Source organism: Brienomyrus brachyistius, chromosome 11 (genome assembly GCF_023856365.1).
Source record: "Brienomyrus brachyistius isolate T26 chromosome 11, BBRACH_0.4, whole genome shotgun sequence".
Lineage (NCBI taxonomy): Eukaryota > Metazoa > Chordata > Actinopteri > Osteoglossiformes > Mormyridae > Brienomyrus > Brienomyrus brachyistius.
In genome coordinates, this window is record NC_064543.1 from 24,650,545 (window position 1) to 24,668,008 (window position 17,464).

Consider the following 17,464-nt stretch of genomic DNA (forward strand, 5'->3'; position numbering starts at 1 on the left):
TCGTCAAACTAGCAAAAGAACATTCCAGCAACGTTCAGTGTTACTGTCACCAGAGTGCCCCTCAGCCACGTGGACAAGAAGCAAGGAAACTGTGTGAAACTGTTGTTCATCGACTACAGTTCTGTGTCTAACACAAAAGTTCCCCACAGACTGTACACCAAGCTGAGGGAGCTAGAACTGAACAACCACCTGTGTGCCTGGGTCTGCAACTCCCTCACAGGCAGACCACAGGTGGTGAGAGTAGGTGGCTGTGTCTCCAACACCATCACACTTAACACAGGGGCTCCTCAAGGATGCGTGCTCAGCCCTCTCCTCTACTCACGCTACACTAAAGACTGTGTGGCCACACACAGCTCCAACTCCATCATCAGTTCGCTGATGACACAGTAGTGCCGGGTCTCATCTTCCACGACGATGAGGCAGCCGACAAGGAGGAGGTGGATACCCTGACATTGTGGTGCCAGGAGAACTGCCTCCAACTTAACGTCAGCAAGACCAAGGAGCTGCTGGTGGACTTCTGGAGGAGTAAGGAGCGCTCCTACTCCCCCCTCTATATCAACGGGTCTGCAGTGGAGAGAATGAGCAGCTTCAAATATCCAGGCGTACGCATCACTGAGGACCTGACAACATGGACAAAACACATCCAAACCCAGTCCAGCAAGGCGAGGCAGCGTCTTTACCACCCAAGACAGCTGAAGAAGTTTTGGGTTTCTTCAGCGATTCTTAGGACTTTTTACTCCAGCGCTGTGGAAAATGCCCTGAGCCAGAACATCACATTCTAGTACAGAAACAGCTGTATACAGGACATTAAGGGACTACTGAGAGTGATTCAGGCAGCAGTGCTGCACCAGATCTTCTCTACCACCTCTAACACATTTATACCAGGAGATGCCGGAGCAGAGCAACCAGGACCATCAGAGACTCGTCTCATCCCAGCAGCTGTCTGTTTGAGCTGCTGAAATCAGGCTGATGCTTTATGAGTATTACGGCAAAATCAGAGAGACACAGGATGAGCTTCTATCCTCACGCCGTAAGATTCCTTAATCAGGACATGCCACCACTACATCCTTAATATACCCAACCCATGTAAACTCTTCCTGTCATCAACCTGCTGTTTTTAACAATCTGTAAACTACATTTCCATCAACCTTGCTGCTTATATTTATATTTATACTTATGTCACCTGCAATAAGTCACACTGCACTTCAATTACAAAGTTCTAGCACCATGTGTACAGTTTTTCCATCCATTTTCCAAACCGCTTATCCTACTGGGTCGCGGGGGGTCCGGAGCCTATCCCGGAAGCAATGGGCACAGGGAACACCCCAGGATGGGGGGCCAGCCCATCGCAGGGCACACTCACACACCATTCACTCACACATGCACTCCTACGGGCAAGTTAGTAACTCCAGTTAGCCTCAGCATGTTTTTGGACTGTGGGGGGAAACCGGAGTACCCGGAGGAAACCCCACGACGACATGGGGAGAACATGCAAACTCCACACACATGTGACCCAGGCGGAGACTCAAACCAGGGTCCCAGAGGTGTGAGGCGACAGTGCTAACCACTGCACCACCATGCCGCCCCTGTACAGTTTTTAACCTTGATTGTTCTCTATATTAGAACAACTTCTGTACTTCTCTATATTATGTATATATTATAACTTCAGTTATTGTAACTGTTGCCTCACTCTAAATTCTATTTTTGATTTGCACATTTCAGGGTACATTTCACTACATGTACTTGTATAACCATGTGACGAATAAACTCTTATCTTGCGTCTTGTATCTTGAAACGAGAAGAAATGGCCATCTGACATCCAGATGTACTTGACCTTCTCTCTCTAGATGTCTGCATGTCTGGCTGTCTGTCCCAGCGTGGATGAGGAAACCACCTCCAGCTTAACCTAAGAGTTTCTTGTCTTTCCTGCCAGCACTTCCATCCACCATGGCATCATTGTTCAGCTTGTATCATCCAGATTGTCTCCATCAAGGCCTGCTAGAAACATGTGGCAAAGTTAGACGACCAGCTGTCCTTTGCTCAGCACAAAAACAGCCATCTCCTGATCTTGCAGCTTTACCCTGTATAACACCAGGAAGATCAGGCAGCTTCTGTCTCAGCATGCAACTTAGCTTCAAGTCCAGGCACTTTCATGCAGTGACAGCATGGAGACACATACAAACACGAGGCAAGCTAGCGAAGAGGTGCTGGCTGGTAAAAATAATATATGCTGGTACTTTATTTCTAAGCCATTTTTTTATGCACATGTACAGGTGTCTGTTAATAAAAGTGCCTGCGTGACACTGAGGACATTTGGTCTAACCAGCTGATGCTATCAAACCACTGCATTCAAAATACCGTAGCACGTTTGCTACTCAGTCGGCCCAAACATTCTCATGTCTCTTCACTGGCTCCCTATTGGGACGAACATCAAGTTCAAGTCCATAGTGCTGGCTTACAGGTCCATTAATGGACTAACACTAATTTCCCAGAATTCCGATGTTGCCCCTTACCCCCTTCAGTCAGCACCAATGCCGCCTGGAGCTCCCTTCACCATGTAAGAAGTGTCACTCCACTCTTGTGTGGTTCCTCGATGGTGGAATAAGCTGCCAAATCATGTCTGGTCTTCTTAAGAAACACCTTATCTGTTCCATGAGTTTCGTTACTAACCTGATTTCTGTCAGGGTCAGCAGCCATCTGATCTTGGCCTTCATGTCTCTTCCCCGTTGGGCCAGCTGGTACCGCTGGCCAGCCCGTCTTGTCATTCCTTGTCTGATAATCCTTGTCACTCAGCTCAATGTGTTGAGGGTGAGGCTCTGATACTGTTTCCCTTAAGTCATGTGTTCAAAACTGACCTGATATTTGTATATGTTAATTCTCTGTGTATTTGTGTCTTTAATTCCTGCACTTGGTTCACCCTCCTCCTGCTCTGTTCCAGTTTTGTTTTGTACCTTTTGATTTTGTAATTGATTAGCCTTGTTTTATATTCCCAGTTTGCTTCCTAGTTTTTTGGTTTTCGTAAAGCTCCCGAGTTTCTGTGCCCATTAGTTATTAGTTCCACCTGTTTCTCGTTATTCCTGCACCTCCCTTGATTGGTTAATTGATTATGAGTTACAGCTGTCCCTTGTTTTCCCTGGTTTTCTGTTCAGTTCCTGACTTTATTTATTTCCTGAGTGGGTCATTGTGTCAGAATGTTCATGTGTGATATGTTTTTTTTTTTTTTTTAAAAATGCTGCCTGTTCCCTGTCTTAGTGGTATCCCTTTGTGGTTCTTTATGGTTCTGTTAATAGCGTTTCACCTCTGTTTCGTTCTCACCCCTCGTGGTCCTTTTGTTTGTAGTTTTACCCAATTTATTCCATTTCTGTAATAAAACCCCTTGCGTCACCTCCTTTCCCTGGGTGCACCATGCCCTGCATCCATGATAATTTATCTCCGAATGTTGCTATGTTGCAATCACTGGCTCTTGTGTAGTTTTACTAAGATCTTACAAAACTTTAATAGATGCGTAGGTGTTGGGTAGCTCCTGCTCCAATACTGCTTGCACTTGTGCCTGCGAGTTCAGTGCAAGGTCAGCATAGCTGCAATTATGCCTAGCTGAGTCCTCAACAGCATGAAAGTTTGCAATGTGCTATTTTCCTTGCCTGTATTTTACTTTGGATAAAAGCATCTGCTAAATATGTAAATGTGGAAGCGCCAGTGATGTGGGAGGAGCCATGGGAAGGCATGTAGAACTACTTTTCTGGGTCTCTGCCAGAACCTTGGGTCAGAAGCTCCAACATGAGGGATCAGCTAATTCTTGAATTAGATTCAATGCACGAATGAAAGGACAGTAGGAAGCACTACACCCAGAGCTGAGAGCCGCCCTCCTGCCAGACAGGGAGAAGTGATTTCTTTTGGGGTGGGGGGGGCAGTAGTAACATTTTAATTTGACCCCTATCCTAAAGTTCATGTGATGATGGTCAAGGTGAGAAATGCACAAAATCATATTGCAAAGAAAATAAGGACCATGCCCAACTGGAAGTAGTTTTGACATATTTTATATTGAACGATAATGGTGTACTGTGATTGAGCCTTGATCCCCCACCAAAAACAGCAGGCTTGTTATTACAGTGGAAGGATGAATAAGTCATTTGGACAGGTGTTTGCTAGGAAGAAGGACATTGACCTTTTGGTGTGTTATTGTCATCAAATAGTGTGTTTTCATTGGTAGCTGTATTACTTTTCTGTCCTTCTGCCCTTGTTTCTGCAGCTGAATAAGGCTTAATCTTCTAAAACACAAAGCGCATGATGTACATATATATACACAGTATATACACTTCCTCATCACTGAAGGACAGATGCACCTTTTACTCAAATAACTACAGTTGCAGTCAAACTTTGCACTCACCTACTCATAGAAAGATTTATTTGTACATTCTACATTTTAGAATAATTATAAAAACACCAAAACTTTAAAATGACACACTCATCATAGAAAGTATTTAAAAAAATTGTTAGGGGCAGCTCTGTGGGTTGGGACTCGGAAGGTTGCTGGTTCAAATTCCTGGATCTCAGTGATCCCACCGTTTGGTCCTTGAGCAAGGCCCTTAACCCCATTTACTCCAGGGACTGGCTGAGCCTACGTTCTCCTCTGTGCCAGTTTCATGAAGTGGCTTCTTGGGATGTTCTTCCAGCTGTCCTGAAGAAGGTCCCACATATGCTGAACACTAATTGCCCACTTTTCCTTCACTCTCTGGTCAAACTCCTCTAAAACAATTTCTACTGTGTTTAGGTCAGGTGGCCAAGTCATGTGATATAACAATAACTGTCAAAAGTGATATCACTTTCCTTTTTAGGTGGCTTGGCATGTCCAAATTTTGGACTGTTACTGTATATATATAATAGGTGTGTAAAAATGCATTTATACATCATGATAAATTGACTATTAAGGTGATAATTCAATGCATTGATCTGAAAACATTTTAGGGCAGTAAAATAAAGATACTCCTACTGCTGGGCTCTATACTGTAGCGTTCACATGCTGTAAGTAGACGTGCAGATTAGCAGTATTGCCACACAAAGCCCTGCCACGGCTTTTGGAAAAGGCCTCTGTTTTATGGCGCAAAAATGTTCTTTTTGCAAGTTACAGTAGCAACGATCAAGAGGTAGCTAGTTAGCGAAATAAAAACTCATATTAGCCTTAGAGATACATGACTTATTAGTTAACATATTGGCATTGGTGCAATGTGTCAGTCTTGGCTGATATTACCAGCCAATATTTAAACTCCCCTTTGGCTCCAACAATTTATACCCCTAATATGTATGCTTTATTATTACTGAGTGATGTCAAGTCCTGGTGACCCTATACTGTAGATGGCCTTCTTCAAGAATGTTCTTTATTCTGTCCAGTTCTTCCGGCTTTCCGAAGGCATGTTCTTTGAAGCCTTGCACACTATGAACAGCAAAGCCACGTCAGGCCATTGCTCACATATTAAGAGACACCTCTTCACCATTGTCACCAACAAAGAACGTTACGTATGCTGCATCTAATTTATTCATTACAATACGGCCCTTTGAAATTAAAATGTACTTTGCATGCATTGTGTCAATTACAACAGGACCATTTCCATCATTTTACTGCATCATGAATGTCCACTTTAGGCAAAATGTGATTTTCCCTTTGAATTTATTGCCACATAATGTTTGTTTTACTGTAATTATATGTGGAGCTTTTAATTTGTGAATTGGAATTTGTGAAGTGTCTTATCTCATTAATTGTCTAGATTGGAAAAGAAAATTTGAAAAGTTTAGTCTATTTTGTCCTCGGTATTATTATGCTTATTACTCTTAGTGATTAAAGTGAGGGACAGATTTTGACAATTTCAGTTATAATGATTATGCAATGATGCTTTACTTTACACACTTTTACCTGCACAAGAATAAAATTGCCTTATCATGTATATCAGCTTACCACCTTATGGGAGTTAATGGCTTGTCTCGATTAAATGGCTTCATGTGACCTTTCTTGTTATTTCTCTGTGAATTGCACCAAAAAAGCAGCAAGAGTAGCCATGCATTCTGAATGTGGTTAAAGGAACCCTTGTGCTCTGAAAGGGGCTTTCAGACAAATAAAATAATAGTAATATTATATCAATAGCTAAGCATGTTCCATCCCCCGCCCATGGTATTTTGGCCTATCCTCTAGATATTCATTCTAATCAGGTCGTTTATTTAAGGTGCAGGTTCAGCAGGCCTTCCTCCAGTGTTAGCGCTCCCTTGAAATCCAAACCCTCATTCAGGCTTTTGCTCGTCCAAACATACTTCTTTGCCATATATAGCCATTTTGGCCTGAATAGGTTGAAAAATATTGCAGTTAACAGCTTTTCTCAAAACTATATCTCTTCTCTAGCCCAGACTGTCCTCTGAACAAACAACAACAGTGAGACAAAAGCCAGTGTAATGCCAGTGTAATGCATTGCCTGCTTTTTGTTTAGATACGTTGCATTTCCAGGTTATTCTTTTTCGTTCAAATCTTGTAAACGATATTGAAGTGGAAATTAGAGAACATTTTTAAATAAATTTGAGGAAGCACTTCTTTACACAGCTTGTAGTTGGAGTATGGAATAGTTTTCCTGCTAGTGTAGTGTTAGCTAAAACCCTGGGTTCCTATAAATTAGAGCTAGATAAGATTTTAACAACTCTGAGCTATTAGTTAAGTTCTCCCCAAACTAGCTTTATGGGCCAAATGGCCTCCTCTCGTTTGTAAATTTGTTATGTTCTTAAGAATAGCATTTCCTTAGATAGCAGTATTACAAAGCATTCCCAGCAGTTAGGCTTAAGCTTACAATGCAGTGAAATCTGTCAAACTCACCTACTAAACCTGGTACTTAGCTGATTAAGATGTGTTTGAGTAGGGAAATCTGCAAACTGCGTTGGGTTCTGAGCCTCCAGGACCGGAACTAAGGATTCCTGAAGTAAATGATCGACCACAACAGGCACTTCAAAATGCAGATAGACCAGTCAGTCACTTCGTAATGTGAAAGGAAAGTTAACAGAATCAGCTATCTAACATTAGCTTTCTTTGTAACTAAGCGAGGTTAGCTTGATTAGATTCACAAATATTTTGAAAAGGTGAAAAAAGAAAAATGTTGCAAAACACAGTTATTCACTTTAAAGGAAAGCTTTCATTGTGTGTGTTTTCTTCATATTGCATTGCAATAACCCATTTAAAGTACCTGATCATATACTGTACCATTAATAAATGATACTGTGTGCTAACAGATAAAAGAGTGGAGTGCATGCTTTAAATTCTTTAGATATATTAAAGCAGTGTTCTAATCAGACCAGATGGCATGCAGCCCATGATTTAACGGTCATTACAACCATGGAAGACTTGAGACTTGACTTGGACTTGTGACCAAAGACTTGCAACTTGACTTGGACTTCTGACCAATGACTTGCAACTTGACTTGGACTTGTGACCAAGGACTTGCAACTTGACTTGGACTTGTGACCAAAGACTTGCAACTTGACTTGGACTCCTGACCAATGACTTGCAACTTGACTTGGACTTGTGACCAAGGACTTGCAACTTGACTTGGACTTGTGACCAAAGACATGCAACTTGACTTGGACTTGTGACCAAAGACTTGCAACTTGACTTGGACTTGTGAGCATCTCTGTTTATAACACAACTGAAAATGTGTCTGTACTGTATTTCAGTGCCTTTTTCTCCTAATGGGTATAATGATTCCAAGGACTCAGCAGTTTTTTTCCTTTACTAAACTTTTTTTCTGAAATTCAGATGTTAAAACTCATTGCTATTCTCTGAACAGATTGCATTGCTGATTGATGTTGTTCTGTAAGGCTATGGCAAATGCTTAACTTTTTCAAGTATTCAAGTATTTTTCAAGTAAAATTAAGCAATTAAAAATATCCTTGCACATGCCTCACCTTTCTGACATATGTCTTTATGAATGTGTTACGCCTTTCAGCAAAATTAAATTAAATTAGAATTCAAATTGGAATTAAGTAGGACATAGTATAAACCACATTACATTCAATATTTCCCTCTTGCTCCTAATGCTGTGTTGCAGTATATGTGATTATTTTTGTCTGGGTGCAACCTAGAAGGGTAGCAGAATTACCATTAAACAGGAAGCTAAGGGACGTTTTGCAGCTGAAAATAGCCCTACCTTTTAAATTCATATTTGCATAAATTGCGTTTTTAAGACTTGTTACTATATAACATTATAAGTAACTTTTCTTTCTCTTCTCACTGTTGTCACCCGTGTTTTATTCTTACAGCTGAATTTGGTCGCACTGCTGAATATGCCCCGGAGCCCAACATCCAGTGAGGATGAGATGGCTCAGAGTTTTTCCGACTACTCCATGGAATCCGAGTCTGATAGCTCCAAAGAGGAAACCATCTATGAGACCATAAAGGCCACAGCAGAGCGGCCAACCAGCAAGATGGAGGACACCCACAACAATACGCTGGTCATCCGCGTGGTCATTCCTGACCTGCAGCAGACTGTGAGTGATCACATGTGCCCACTGGGCCTCACTGCCACCTTCCTGCTCATTCGTAATGTGTGGCTGTGGCCTCGAGCGAAGCACCTTTGTCTCTGGGCGGTCTAGTACTCATGCACAAAAGGCTACTTCAGTTACTGTTCCCATGAGTGTGGCATTCTGTCTGCTCTGTTTAGTGTTATACCTGCAAGGCATTTTAAGGCCACGATTGTAAAACGTGCATTCTTCATTTTGTTTGACACGTGATAAGGCTTCTGAAGAACAGAAAGCCAGAAATTATAGATACATTTCTAGTTGAGTATTAGTAGAGGAGCTAAATTATCTCCCATCATTCGGGTATCAAACATTATGAAGAGAAGTGGATAGAAGTCACTTTAAGTCAAATTACTGGTCTCTTACTTTTTGCCTTTCAATTGTTGTACAAAAGGAATTGATTATGAGTCTTACATTTAGTTTTCTGGGTAAGAAGCCATTTCACTGATTGCCTCTATATCGTTTATGTTTCTGCCAGAAAACGTGTCATTACAGCACAAAGTCTGGGAATTATTTTGTTCCTTTCAAATAGGATATGGTTTGGGAGCCTAAGTTCTGACTTCTGATCATTCTGCAGTGCAAGCATGGTCTCTTAAAGGCCAGCGCAGTACAACCTGCAGTATTTATTAACTAGGGTAGCCCACCCAGCTTGGTAGCTGGGACCCTTTATCACCCATATGCTTTCAAAAGGATATTGCCAATTAGCAGGGCTCTGGGACCTTTCGGAACATCATTGCCACCTTTACAACATTGTGTCCCACCCGTCCCTCTGTCCACGTCATGCCCAAACCAGTGCACCAGAGGACGCAGGTGGTGCTCTGCTTCTGAGGTACTCAGTTGCTGCCTTGTTGCATCCTTGTTCAGCTGCCCATAGTCTGGCCTGGCAGGAACGGAGCACAATTCACACGTCTGCTGCTACCGGCACTCAATTATATGCCCCTGGATTGCGGCCTGACACTGGGCCTGATTGACAGGAGGCCGACAGGCTCGTTGTCGCCCGCCCAGAACCACACAGCCGGCCTGTCTGTCATCTCCAGGCAGAGGTTTCATGGCAAAATGCAAGATTACACTCACCACCTGCCTCCCTCCCCAACACGTTCCCCTTCCTCAGGCTCTGGACACTGTGTGTGCTTTTGTCTGGGAAGATTGACACTTGGCCAGATTAATACTGACACCCACATATGAAAATCTACATTCAGATTTGAAGGATCAGTTGAATCCTATCGCTTTGTAATTTGCACGTCCTGTTTAATAAGATTTTTCATTTTATGTGCGAGTTCATCTGGGTGAGCCTTGTTTTAAACTTAGGACATCAGTCCAGAAATAAGTAAAAGGTGAATTGAAGAAGTTGGAGGCTTGAGGTGAAAAATAAACTGACAACAGCTTGTGGGACTTAACTTCAAACAAGGATTACGCTGCAGAAGGAGGGCCCTGGGCTGGGAAAATGACTATTTTACCATCTGTTTGAATTCCAGATTGCAGGTGTAATTGTATGAATTTGTTTTCTCTCAGGAGAGGGAAATCATTGTAGTGCAAATTTCACACGTCTTCTATTAAGTAAAAGGATGAGAAAGCTTGGAGGATTCCCATCACCACCGCATTGTGGAAATGCCACTGATGCTAGAATAGAATGCATCAATGCTCTCCCCATGTTTTTGAATAACATTTTTGTGCTTTTCATTTCTGGGAAAGTACCTGTATTGTAGTGGATGTGCAGGATGCAGTCACTCAGTCCTTTTGTGTCTGCCTTTGTATCTTCAGTCCTGCAAAGCTGAAATCCAAATAGCATAATTGGCTTATTTTACACTGCCAGTGTGGCTTTCTGTACTCTATCTGCTAAAAGTGATGTGTTTAGGTAGTTTAGTTCTGTGTAGAAGCAGCTTGTCATGCCCAAGATCCTCAGAGGGAAGCACACCCCATTGGAATTAGCCTGCTGCTTAATGGCTGTGACACATGGTGCCCTTCATCCCCTTCATGAGGAAATGCTTTCAGTTTGGGCAGCCATGTTTGTCGTAGAGGGAACATAATTAACTTATTACTTTTATTATCTTTGAATGACTGAATAATGCAGGAAAGTGTTAGATGTTCGAGGCTAATTTGTTGTAAGCAGTTGGATATATTCAGCAGTTTCCCAAATTTATTGCAATTGCTTTACTCTATAATTAGCTGACAAATGTTCTCCGTAAAATAACATGCTTTCATTTTTCTGACAAGCTGCAGATTGCATGTTTCTGCCTCATGTACTACCTGCACTGTACTATATACTTTGTGTGTTGGGTGTTTTTTCATTTCTTTTCCGGGGACGATTGTGCTGGATTTATTTTTGTAATGAAAACCCCCCAAATCTCCCGGAAGATCAATAAAGTTCTTTCTTATCTTCTTAGGCTTTACTGCTAGCAGTTTGCCTTATCAGATGGTTATATGTGCTGTCAGCAGGATTGTTAGCATACTCTGCTATTAATTGGTGCAACTAACAATGCTGGTGTCTGTTTCAACCTGTAACCGACTTTGTAGCAGAATGATATTGGGTTACTGAAAATAAACCTGGTCTCCCGATGTTATGTTATTAACAAATACTTTATGGTATAAATAAATAAGCCACTACCTATGCATTTGTAAACAAAGCCTTTTGTAAGATACAATGACTGTGGAGCTTTGGTTATGTTTTTTGCACATTCTCCTATGCTAAAAAGTGTGACGATTAGTCTTCTCTTTGTTTTGAGCAGAAATGCATGAGGTTTAACCCCGATGCCACTGTGTGGGTTGCCAAGCAACGGATCCTGTGCACACTCAACCAAAGCCTGAAGGATGTGCTGAACTACGGCCTCTTTCAGCCTGCAAGCAATGGGCGGGACGGCAAGTTTCTGGAGGAAGAGCGCCTCTTCAGGGATTACCCCCAGCCAATCAGCAAAGGGGTGCCTTCATTAGAGGTTATGTGTCCTGTGGAATTCCTACTTCCATGCAGCTACTCTGCAACTTACAGGGAGCATGGCTAATTATCTCTCTTTTACCTGCTGATGTTAAATATCAGTTTTACAGTTTTAAACTAAAATTTTGGTCCAAATGTGCCATTTTTTTATTGTCACTATGCACATTATCTATGTGTAAAGACGGTACAGTATGTGCAGAGTGGATCTGCCTGTTTATTGTATTGCACATTGCTTCAGAACTGTATTGCAAATGTATTTGGGAACCACTATCAACGTGAAAGTAAACCATTTCGGTTAAATGACACTAATATTAGCTACATTTTATTCATTTTACAGTTTCGCTACAAGAGTAGAGTTTACAAGCAACCAAATATAGACGAGAAGCAGATCGCCAAACTCCACACGAAGGTGAGTGATGTAGGACACATGTATGTCTGCCATCACTACAGTACGTTAATCAGCCCAATCAGAAAGTTAAAAGTTTGTCCGCTATGAACCCTACCTTCCGTTTTATATATTGTGCCATGTGACCCTTTCCTGTACACTAGCATAATGTTCCATGTCACCTCTCGCTGTCCTACATGACTCTGTGATTGAGATGGAGCTCTAGCCTCAAATATTATTGACCATTTGAATGTAGGGAAGCAGAAGAGGCCTGACAGGAAGAGACGTGGCGGCAGGCTGATTGTATCAGCGCTAAGAGCTGAGTGGTTTCTGAATGCCAGCTGCATCATTACAGTACCACCCGATGGGAAAATAGCTATTTCTTGAGGATTTGCTAATGTGAGACAGACGGGGCTTGGCTGTTTTTCACCCCCAAAGCAGACAGTGTTACGCCACAGGATTTACCCAAGTTGGAGATTTGGCTCCACCCCCTGACAGCCTGGGCTTTTTAGGAGTTGGGCTTGGTTCTCATTTGCGGACCTCCTTGGCAAAGTGATAAATGGCCATGTTTGGGAACTTAATCCTATTATTTGTGCTGACTGATACACAGCAGGATACGGACTCTCACAGGCGCTTCTCTTTAATGGCAAAGGCGCAGGTCTCCTCTGTCCTTCTGGACCATCAGTGGTTAGATGTACTGTTAGATAGTTACCTTTTGAAGAACCCAGTTGATCTGAATGGGGTATTTCTTGCGTTGGCATGCCTCGATTGTGCCATATGTACTGATTCCACCTGAAGTGATGTCCTTTGTCCTTGAGTCTTATCCACTGCCTTCACGGATCCATCACCATTACGTCTCTTTGGCCTGGTTGCAGGTTAACAGTCCGGGGGATTATTAGGCCCAACATTATGCTTTATTACTGCGGCCAGACCTAGCAGTATTTCATTTTCTCTTCCAGTCTGTCTGCCAGATCTAATCCAGTTATTTATCAAGTTAATTATACATTCCATATGTATATGTAAGCTCTGCACTGTAGATTTACTCAAGATTTACTTATTATGGGACAAAAGTGGGGAATTCACTCTTTTTGATGAATACAGTCCTGTAGTGTCTCAGTTGCCTGTTAATTTGTGACTGATTTTTCACCCGAAACATGTTCAAATATTGTCCAGATAATGTAATTTTCATTTGATCAATTAAGAAAAGGAATGAAAATCCCAATCCTTGGGAAGTGCTTATGCCTTTTAGACTATAGATTTAAATCATGACAGTATTTGCTACTTCCGTTTTGGTGCCACGATCATCAGCAGTGATGCTGTCAAGCAGGGCTCATTTTGCACTTTGAAACAAGACAAACAGAGTTGCAGTGAAGTCATCACCCTCACAGCTGACTTTTCAGGGTTTAGCGGAGGACTTTCTTCACATTCCAAACATTTACCAGTCATTTTGCTGTCTGCTGGGCTTATGAGATAGAGCGGAACTCCCCTCTTTATTATTGAATAGAAGTAATTTGTGTCCCACGTTAAGTGAGGCTGTTACTTAGTAAAACTGTCAAAGACCATCCTTTTAAATGTCACTTCAATGCTCATCTGATCTGATTTTTTTTTAAATTCAGCCCACTGTAAGACAAAATGCTTTTAGTGAATCTTGTAGGTGATGTGCCCTGTCTCATCACAAATAAGTTAATAATTCATCCATGACTTCTCCATAGATTTGGGCTAGAATTAAAGTCTGAATTATGATATTCCCCAGATGGGGAATACATATGGTTTGGGATCAGTCTGCTGACACCACAGATGCTATGCTTAAGACAATAACTCAAAAACTATTTGACAAATAATTTTCAAACTTTACGGGTGATAACTGAAAGTGATTATAATTTGAGACAGATCACCAAAATTACCCCAAAATTAAAGCAGCACCACTTAGTGGCAACAAAGAGAAAGGTAAAAGCAGATGACATTTGACACTGTGAATCTGATAGGTCAAAAAGTATTAGATGGATTTTATAACTACTTCAGAAAACTATTATATGGATGAAGATCTACACCTTTCAGACAAATGTCCACAAAAATTAAGCAGCAGCAGCATTGTGTGGCAGAAAAGGAAGGAAACAGCAGCTGTAGAACTAGAGTAATTGTTTTTAAAAATGCTTATAAACAAAGTACATTCAAATCCATCCATCCATTTTCCAAACCGCTTATCCTATTGGGTCGCGGGGGGTCCGGAGCCTATCCCGGAATCAATGGGCACGAGGCAGGGAACAACCCAGGATGGGGGGCCAGCCCATCGCAGGGCACACTCACACACCATTCACTCACACATGCACACCTACGGGCAATTCAGCAACTCCAATCAGCCTCAGCATGTTTTTGGACTGTGGGGGGAAACCGGAGTACCCGGAGGAAACCCCACGACGACACGGGGAGAACATGCAAACTCCGCACACATGTGACCCAGGCGGAGACTCGAACCCGGGTCCCAGAGGTGTGAGGCGACAGTGCTAACCACTGCACCACCATGCCGCCCCAGTACATTCAAATATACAATTAAATAAATTTACATCAAGTTATTCTGAAATAATATTATAACAATTAATAATTTAAGAGTTCATATAGCACCTTTCATAAATCCAAGGTCTCTAGTTACACTGAACAGCAATGTTCATTAAACAGGAAGACTTTCATGGAGAATGAAAAACAGTGACAGAGAGATTGAGGAAGAGAATTCCAGAGTTTGGGGACAATGGCACTGAATGACCCATAGTGAAAAGCATGGTGCAAGGGACAAGGATTACTGTAGATTACAGCTAAATGACTGGAATGAGGGGGGAGTGAGGGGTCAAGAGTTCACTGAGGCAAGGGGGTATAACGCCACGTAGAGCTTAGAAGGTCAGTAATAAAATTTAGAATTTAATATGGGACAGAACTGATAATCAATATGACAGTAAGAGAATATGGGTGATGTGAGCAGAGAGCTGGTTATGGATGAGGACTTTCGCAGCAGACTTCTGAACAAACTGAAGCTTTTGTAAAGAATTTGCAGGTAGGCCAATGAACAGGGAATTACAATAGTCAATACAGACCATAATAAAAGCATGAAGCAGAGTTTCTGCATCATTACTAGTAAAAAATGGTCGAAGGCAGGCAGTGTTATGGAGATGGTAAAATGCAATTTTGGTGTGGGACTTGATATGCTTATAAAAATTCAGTGATGGATCTAGTAGTATTACTAGATTTATATTAACATGAGCAGGCTTAATGTTTTCTGGAAGCTGCATTAAACTTTTGCTCCAGCTTTGCAATTCAGATTGGAAACATGGTGGAAGGAGAATATCCAGAGATTGAAAGCACACCCAGTATCCTGAAAGTACATATTTGGGCACACTTTGGTTTTTATGAAGTTAAAGGGAAAAACGAGCTGGATAAAACGTATGTTTTATGTAATTCATGTTGAGTCAAGATTAAACGCTTTGGCAATGCAACAAATATGAGAAATCACATTACTCATCTTCACCCTGAGTTACAGTTAGTTAGCAACTGCAGGAAATGTAGCGGCCAATCAGCAAACCAAACAGGAAGCGACTGTATGAATGTTAGCCCTGAACTCCGAAAGGGCCAAGGAGATCATGCAACCCAGTGCTGCATTTATTGCCAACAAACTCTGTCTCAGTCTTGGAAAATGTAGTCTTTCGTTTTCTTGTACATGCCTTTGGAAAAAGGCACAAAACACCATCACACACAAACTGGGGCCCTGTAGGAAAGCCACACCAGTCTTGATTCTGAGTTTTGAACAGCTGGTAAATAAAGAGAAATTTTAAAACGACAGAAAAACTGGCTACTTGTACAATAAATAATGGATGAGATACATTGTGATGCATCAAGCATCGCTTTATAATCAAATCGTTACCCTGTGAATCATAATCTAATCGTATAGTGAGACTTGCGAAGATTCACAGGTTTATTTCATGGGCATGTTAAACTAAAGCATGATTTAGTTCGGCTTCAACAGCATTCCTGTAGCTCAGCAGCGTTGCAGTAACAATGCAAAGCTAGTGGGTTGACATCCCAGTGAGCACAAATTGTAGCTGTTCCCTCTGCTGTTTTTTTCGGTACATTAAATGTAAATGAGTTAAATGTATGTCATGCACACAGAAAGAATAAATGCCCCCTCCAGGGCTCTGTATATAGCATTAATGCATTAATAATCTGTTTCAGTTCTTAGTGTTATGCCACAGAAAATGTTGATGCGCAAAAGAGAAATAGATATAAATATTTAAACATATAAATAATATACATGACATTTTCAGATATGGACTTTGAAACATACACAAAGGAATATAAGTGACCACCTAATTGGTGGGGAAAGATTCTGAAAATTGTCATATAGGTTGAATGTGCAATAAATGAGTAGGTATTCTTTCAGACCTGTATCATAACAAGGACTCAGCATTCAGGTAAAAACTCATTTATGAACTTTAACATTTCCAGTTAACCCACTCAGTACTTCTATAAATTGTCCTGGTTGGTGAGTGTGTGAGGAGTTTGGATTGGGGGGGTAACGGGCCAGTTGTTCTGACAACCCCCCTTTGTAGTTTCAGGCTGCTTCTTGTAAAAGGTCACTGTTAGTCTTTAGGTTACCTGATAAAAAAATACACGGTGCTTTACAATGTGTTTATTTGCTTCATGACATACATGGGTTATTTTTCCTGCTTCTACTACACGGTGGAACAGTGGCAAGCAGCAACTGTAAAATAATATAGATATGACCAGTATAATGTGTCATCTTGAGAAGTAGGATATGATTCTCTCTGAATTCCATGAGTTTGGATGAATGGAGGACTGGGGATCTAGATCACACCTACCTAAGTCAGCACATGCGTTTCTGGAGCTCCTCGTGTGTCAGTGTGGTCTGACCAGTGCGTCTGATCGCTGTGTAGCTCCGCTGGGTCATGTGACCCATCTCCCTGGAGTTGGAGCAAGGTGAGGCAGCAACCCGAGGCCGCATTGTTCCATGCGGCACCCTCCTCGGGCACCAGCGCCGGGGGAGCTGCTCTCCTACTTATTTTTAACTGGCCTGGAAAGTGAAAAGGAACATTTGTCCTGGAAACATGCTGCACGCTGCCAGATCGTTGGAGCAGCGGCGGAGTGGTGTAGACCGGCATGGCGGCCAGACCTGGATCTCGCACACATACATTCTCCTCTTTCTCTCTCTTTTCCAGGCCAACTTGAGGAAGTTCATGGATCATATTCAGCATCACCAGCTAGATAAACTTACCAAGCTACTGGAACGGGGGCTCGATCCCAACTACCATGATCCAGAGACTGGTGGTATGCTACCTCTGAATATATCCTATTTTCTTCCTGACTCGAGGATAGCTGTACCCCTGAACTAATTTACAGCAACTAGCACAGTGGGTAGGTGTACAAAAAAATGTACAAAACAATTCTCTCTGTTCCACCATCTAAAAACACCTTGTCCTTGTATGACGCTGACCTTAAATGAAAAGTGCATAAACAGCAGTGATATTTTTAATGTACTGCTGTTTTCAGTCATGCAATATAACATCTTAGTGCCACGGATGGTACTCATTTATACATCGATA

General features: G+C 41.9%; 1 protein-coding gene across 8 annotated transcripts in view; it reads left to right on the forward strand.

The window, feature by feature from the left end:
- LOC125704238 (SH3 and multiple ankyrin repeat domains protein 2-like) overlaps positions 1-17,464 on the forward strand; it is a 208,630-nt gene that overhangs the window by 45,252 nt on the left and 145,914 nt on the right. For all 8 annotated transcript variants that reach the window (XM_048969636.1, XM_048969637.1, XM_048969638.1 and 5 more), the window contains exons 2-5: positions 8,287-8,514; positions 11,271-11,474; positions 11,811-11,882; positions 17,081-17,189. In XM_048969636.1, the coding sequence (XP_048825593.1) occupies positions 8,311-8,514; positions 11,271-11,474; positions 11,811-11,882; positions 17,081-17,189 (589 nt within the window). In that variant the 5' untranslated portion in view covers positions 8,287-8,310. The remainder of the gene's footprint in view (positions 1-8,286; positions 8,515-11,270; positions 11,475-11,810; positions 11,883-17,080; positions 17,190-17,464) is intronic.